Source organism: Sinocyclocheilus anshuiensis, unplaced genomic scaffold (assembly GCF_001515605.1).
Source record: "Sinocyclocheilus anshuiensis isolate Anshui unplaced genomic scaffold, SAMN03320099.WGS_v1.1 scaffold532, whole genome shotgun sequence".
Lineage (NCBI taxonomy): Eukaryota > Metazoa > Chordata > Actinopteri > Cypriniformes > Cyprinidae > Sinocyclocheilus > Sinocyclocheilus anshuiensis.
Window position 1 is genome coordinate 936,020 of NW_015555819.1, and position 6,890 is coordinate 942,909.

The 6,890-nt window shown below is 34.5% G+C and overlaps 1 protein-coding gene across 1 annotated transcript in view; it reads left to right on the forward strand.

Moving 5' to 3' along the window:
• Positions 1-1,290: 1,290 nt before the first annotated feature.
• Positions 1,291-6,890, forward strand: part of LOC107675293 (harmonin-like) — a 22,512-nt gene continuing 16,912 nt past the window's right edge. Inside the window, exons 1-2 of the mRNA XM_016469592.1 lie at positions 1,291-1,407; positions 5,872-5,939. Coding sequence (XP_016325078.1) covers positions 1,372-1,407; positions 5,872-5,939 — 104 coding nt within the window. The 5' untranslated portion in view covers positions 1,291-1,371. The remainder of the gene's footprint in view (positions 1,408-5,871; positions 5,940-6,890) is intronic.

Sequence of the window (6,890 nt, forward strand, 5' to 3'; positions counted from 1 at the left end):
TGTTACTGCTCTAAAATAAATATGAATATGCATTAATTCATCTCACTTACAAAAAAAACACAGATTCAGTATTCCTCAAAATGAATAAAAATAATGCAACTCAGAATATGACACAAACCTGCAATAATTAAATGTTAAACAAGACAAATATGCTTTATGTGTCTTCCCCCTGACAATGTGAAGCGCTTTGAGTGCCTAGAAAAGTGCTATATAAATGTAAGGAATTATTATTATGATAGATAGATAGATAGATAGATAGATAGATAGATAGATAGATAGATAGACGGATGGATGGATACATGGATGATAGATGGATGAATGGATAGATAGATAGATAGATAGATAGATAGATAGATAGATAGATAGATGATAGATGTTAGTGCCGGGACAGGGTTACTTTCTTTCAGGGTTAAATTTGCTCATTGGCCTCTGATCATCATGGCCTCCGAACCATCCCCATATCTACTGATTGGCTTTATCACTCTGTCTCCTCTCCACCAATAAGCTGGTGTGTGGTGGGCGTTCTGGCGCACTATGGCTGCCGTCGCATCATCCAGGGGGATGCTGCACACTGGTGGTGGATGAGGAGATACCCCCTGACAATGTGAAGCGCTTTGAGTGCCTAGAAAAGTGCTATATAAATGTAAGGAATTATTATTATGATAGATAGATAGATAGATAGATAGATAGATAGATAGATAGATAGATAGACGGATGGATGGATACATGGATGATAGATGGATGAATGGATAGATAGATAGATAGATAGATAGATAGATAGATAGATAGATAGATAGATAGATAGATAGATAGATAGATAGATAGATAGATAGATAGATAGATAGATAGATAGATAGATAGATAGATAGATAGATAGATAGATAGATAGATAGATAGATAGATAGATAGATAGATAGATAGATAGATAGATAGATAGATAGATAGATAGATAGATAGATAGATAGATAGATAGATAGATAGATAGATGATAGATAAAATTGAAAAAGGTTTGCTTTTGAAATGTGTGCCTGTTTTGCTTTTATTATTATTATTATTATTATTATTATCACTACTACTACTACTATTTTATATTATTATTTTATAAATGTGTTTCAATATATTGTTATGCAATGACGTCCATACATCGTCTGTGGCACTTTATGTGGTCAGTGTAGATGAAAAATGAAAAGGTTTGGTGTTAGAGAGCACTCTGAATTACCACCATCCATGTCAGCACGTGTAATAAAGCTAACAGCAATATTAGAGCAGCAGGACTCGACCTATGACCGGCGCTGATACTCCAGCGTCCCTCACAGCTACTGACTGACGCACACACAGCAACACACACCCGGAAAACACCCGCTGTTCATCATGGAGCGAAAAGTGGCGCGGGAATTTCGGCATAAGGTGGGCTTTGAAACTGCTACTGTCTAATGTAAACTGTGTTAATTGTTTTGTTAGCATTATTAGTTATTATTAGTCTCGTTCTTTGGATCTCACTGCTCGGGAATGGCGAAGCAGCACGCATCCTTCATTTTTACGCTATAAAATATTACTAAAGTAAGTCAAATTAATATTCGCCCAGCTTTCGACACGAAAAGTATTTCTGTATCCATAGAAACCGTCGTTATTTGATCAGGTAAGTTTGTTTTGCTCCGAAAAGGTGTCCACACCTAGCATCATATGTCAGTCTTCAGCTCTGTTTTAGACGTTTTTATCATTACAGTTAACATTATTAGTATAGCTTAATAATTTCGACGTAATGACATATTTAGCCAAATTTGATTGCTTTACTTCATTTACCGGTAGAAAGGTAGGCTATGTGTGACGTCACATAATGTACGCGTGCTAATTGGCTGAGCAGGTGACAGGTGTAGGCTACTGTGTGTGCTGGAAATTGTTGTACAATAGGTATTGATTACTTTTTTATCTCCTAAATTTAAGTTAAAACTTTGTTGTGGTTACATGTTTGATTACATGTTTAAATTACACTGAATTATTTAATTCTGATACCTATTTATATGCTCGAGCTTATTTTTAAGACACCACGTGACCCCTGTGTGTAACTGTACCATCTGTTGTGTGGTGCATGGAGTTACACAATGGACAGTTTTTCACAGCATTAGCTGAAGTGGCAGAGATGTGTGGTCAGGCGGAAATGATTGCGGCATTTATTGTTCAGCCTGTTTTATTGCCTGTACTGTAGATGAGGGTGGGAAAGCTGTGCCACACTATAAATCATAAAGCTTTGCATTTAATTTTAGCTTCCTCTCTATGACAAATGCATTATGCTGTCGACCTTTCTGTTCATTTGTCTCTTTCAAATCACTTCGCATAAACTGCAGAGGATATGAAGCTGATTTAAGTTACATATTTCTGCTTTCAGCATCAGTTTATGATGTTAAAGTCCAAAGGTGGACTGTCATCTAGGTGTATTCAAATGTTTATGACACCTTAAATGGCCTTTGAGCACACAGTCACTGTTTTATTATATGTGGCATGACACTGGTGGTGATATGGAACTATTTGGATATGCTTTTTATTTCCCCGCAATGTTCACATAGTTTACCGAATTATTCATTTATTATGAATATTTTACATTTTTTAAAGAATTAAAATGTTCACGTCATATGCAATTATTGTTAACACAAAATTAAAATACAAAAATAAAAACATGACTTTTATAAAAACACAAACTTTTTATTTGCATTTACATTTTACTTGTTTAATGTATTTGAATAATTAAATGTAGTTCTTGTTGTTTAGTTCATCCAAGCATGCACAGATTTCTTTCTTTCTTTCTTTCTTACATGCATAATGCCCTTTTTATTTACTTCTTTGTTTGTTTTTAGGCCATTTTATTTGTTTGTTTTCAAGCCATTTTACAGTTTTTTACAGTCATTTTTGCACTAATAACAGAACCTTCATGTCATTTTTCAAAACTCTAGACACAAAACTCAAAACAGCCATTATTTGTATCACAGGCTTTCCAATATTCAAAACTTTGCATATTGCGTTCATATCTTTAAAGAAGCCTTGCATTTGCAGAAGCATTGGTTCAAAAAACTCATTTAATATGAAATACCATAGGAACATTACTTTAGATCACCCACACATAAGATACCCATAGTTTCACTGTGTAGAATCATTAAATATAGTTGTTCAAAACACATGATGCAGCTTTCATTATGGTTCTACACATTCATACATCATTGTAATAGACTAGAGAGAACAGTACAGACTGGAATCATTAAACAGAATTTGAAAATCATTGATGAAATAATCAACTCACAACAGGTAAAATTTAGATAAGAAGAAAAAATTAGATAAGAAAAATTACAGTAGGCATGTCAACTGTAAAATGTCAACTGGAGTGTTCCTCACTGCACTTCTATGTTTTTATCAACCCTGTCTTGTGGATTTGGCCACAGGTTCTCATCCACATCATATGGATGTTTTCATTAGCTAAACATCTTGGAAAAAATCTTCTGGCTCGGCATATACAGGCCATTGTTGACATATTACATACATGACATTGGTCTCCTCCTGTGATGTCATTGCATGCATCATCTATGGCCTGGAGAAGAGTGACTTGTTTGTGAGGGGGCCTATTGTAAACCTTCCACTTCCTTGTGGAGAAAAATTCTTCAGTCGGGGTACAGTAAGGAAAGGGGAGTATGGGGGTAGATAAGCTGATAAACTGTGGATGGGCCTGAAACCATGATTGCTCTCAGTGCCGTTCCTAGGAATTCTGGGCCCATAGCACTGATTTTGCTATAGGGCCCCCTCAAAATCACGTTCAGTGGGGGGTGGTCAGGCCCCCCAACAAACATCGTTCTGGGCCGCTCTCAACCGCTGGGCTCTCAACCTCTCCTCCATGTCATGGCCAAGTTAAAGCCTGCCTCATCCAAAAATATGAATGGTTTTCATCAGCTTCCAGCTCTATCACCCTCTAAAAACAAATACTGATAACAATGATGTAGAATTTTTGGGGATTTTTTCTCTCTCCCAACAACAGGAAACTGATCATACCTGAACATACTCAGTCCTCATACTCAGCTTCACTTTCATAATCTAAACATTTAATATTGTTCATCATTTTCCATATAAACTATGCTTCAAGAGTAATGGAACGGTCATGTAGCATTTTGAGCAGCTGTATCAATTGATAGTTAGATCATTGTAATGAAATGAATAGACACTCAATTCAGATGTAATGCGTGAGTTGCGTTTTGAAATAGTAATAATTTGATGTTAAGTTGTGTCATTTTGAACCAGTGATTTTAGTTCAATGAACAAAAGATCTTTGGTTCATGCGTATTGTATCCAAGCATTTGGAAAAAAAGTGTTGTGTTTTGAAAAATGTGCATTTTGATCACCAGTTGTGATTTATGTGTCTAGAGTTTTGAAAAATGACATGAAGGTTATGTTATTAAGTGTTGTGTTTTGAAAAATGTGCATTTTGATCACCAGTTGTGACTTATGTGTCTAGAGTTTTGAAAAATGACATGAAGGTTATGTTATTAGTGCAAACATGATTGTAAAAAAACTGCATTTGTTTACTTTGGTCATCCATTCATTTTTGTTTGTTCATTCAGTCCATGTTATTTATTTATTCATTTATTTATTTTGTTAATTTGTTTGTTTATCCAGACATTTTATTTATTTGTTTTGTTCATTTATTTGTTTTCAAGCCATTTTATTTGTTTGTTTTGTTGATCCATCTGTTTTTGTGTGTTCATTCAGTCCATCAAATGTATTTGTTTGTTTGTTTTCAAGCCATTTTATTTGTTTGTTTTGTTCATCCGTTAATTTTTGTTTGTTCATTCAGTCAATGCTATTTATTTATTATTCATTTATTTATTTTGTTAATTTGTTTGTTTATCCAGCCATTTTATTTGTTTATTTGTTTTTGTTTTGTTCATTTATTTGTTTTCAAGCCATTTTATTTGTTTGTTTTGTTTATCTGTCTGTTTTTGTGTTCATTCAGTCAATTAAATTGATTTATTTGTTTGTTTCCAAGCCATTTTATTTGTTTTTGTTCATCCGTTCATGTTTGTTTGTTCATTCAGTCCATTAAATAAATGTATTATTCATTTTTGTTCATTCCTTTGTTTGTTTATCCAGCCATTTTATTTATTTGTTTGTTTTTGCTTTGTTAGTTCATTTGTTTGTTGGTCTGTTCATTCAGTCAATTCAATTTGTTAGTTTGTTAGTTTTTGTGTGTGTTTTTTTGTTTATCCAACCATTTTGTTTGTCTGTTCGTTCATTCAACCCATTCAACTTATTTGTTTGTCCAGCCATTTGTTTGTTTGTTTGTTCAATTTATTTATTTATTTTATTTATTTAGAAATCAAAACCTTTGGCTTTTCAGTTTAGCATGCTAACCTCACATTACATTAACTTCCTTAACATTCTTATGATAATAATGCACCTACACTCTTATGTAAGGCGACACTGCTAGCATGATAAACGTCTTTATCTGAGCTCAGGAACATTAACAGGTCCAGTGGAGCAGATCTGAACTAATGATACTCACAATACATGAAAAGATCCACCTGACCTATTCAACTGAAAACACCAGCAGACCCAACCAATCTGAGAGACGCTTGACTTACAGACACACAATAGTTCCTCCACCTCCTCTCTCTCTGTCTCAGCCTCTCCTCCTCACTCCACCTTCTCCTGACCTTCCGTCTTAGTCTCTCACTCAGTGAGAGAGAGATGTGTTACATCATTGACTGGCCAAAACGCTTCCTCAAAACATTTCTACAGCAGATTAGCCACCATCAGGTAACAGATGGGCATATGATTGGTTTTCTGATTGTTATTGATTATCTGATCAGAGGTTTGTGTGTTTGTGTTGTTCAGGTGGAGCTGCTGATTGATAATGAAGCAGAGAAGGACTATCTGTATGATGTTCTCCGCATGTACCACCAGTGAGTACACTCTAAAATAATTATTTATTTATTTGTTCATTTGTTTGTGTTGTTGTTATTATTGTTGTTGTTAATATATATATATATATATATATTATTATTATTATTATTATTATTATTATTATTATTAGCTGCATAGGCCAAACAAAATGCAAAATGGTTAGCAATTTGTATTACTGTTGCTCATGTTAGGGTTAGCAATATAAACACACTACCTAGAAACCACTAGAACAACCTTGCAACCAGAAAATGTAAAAATTTAGTTATTTTATCACAGTTCGCAGATATTGCAGGCTTCTTGATTAAAAGGAACATTTTATAATTTGCTAAGAATATAAATGGTGTTCAAAGGTCTCAGCAGCAGTAGTGTGTACTGGAGTTTTAGAGGCTGATAAATAATGTAATTTTCCATCAGTGGTTCTGGTAATCTGTTGATCAAATGAAAGCTGCATGGCACATTCAAAAAGACAAAAGTATTCAGTGTCAGTTAAGTGTAAGAATAGCAAATGCTAAATGCATTCCCTCGGCTCTTTATTTGTGATCTTATGTGTAAATCAACACGTCATTGCTCCGCTGGACTGCAGTAAGAGGCTTAATCCAATGGAAAAGTAACTTGGATCAGATCATTTCCACTGTCCTCCCTGCGTTCAAGGGCAGCCATTCTCTCACGTCCCTTTGTCTCAGATATCTGAGTCAGGAGTGAAATATCAATGATTCATAGAGCAACTGCCTCCAAATTCATAAGCTGACTTTATGTGGGTATATAGTGTCATTTTCCACAACAAGCAACATATCAGACTATTTTTGAAATAATTAATGTAAGGTAATCTTACAAAATCACAGCAAAAACTTATATATACATGTATAATGCTATTGATGCCATTTATTGTATAATGTGTTGGTGTGTGTGTGTGTGTGTGTGTGTGTGTGTGTGTGTGTGTGTGGGTGTGT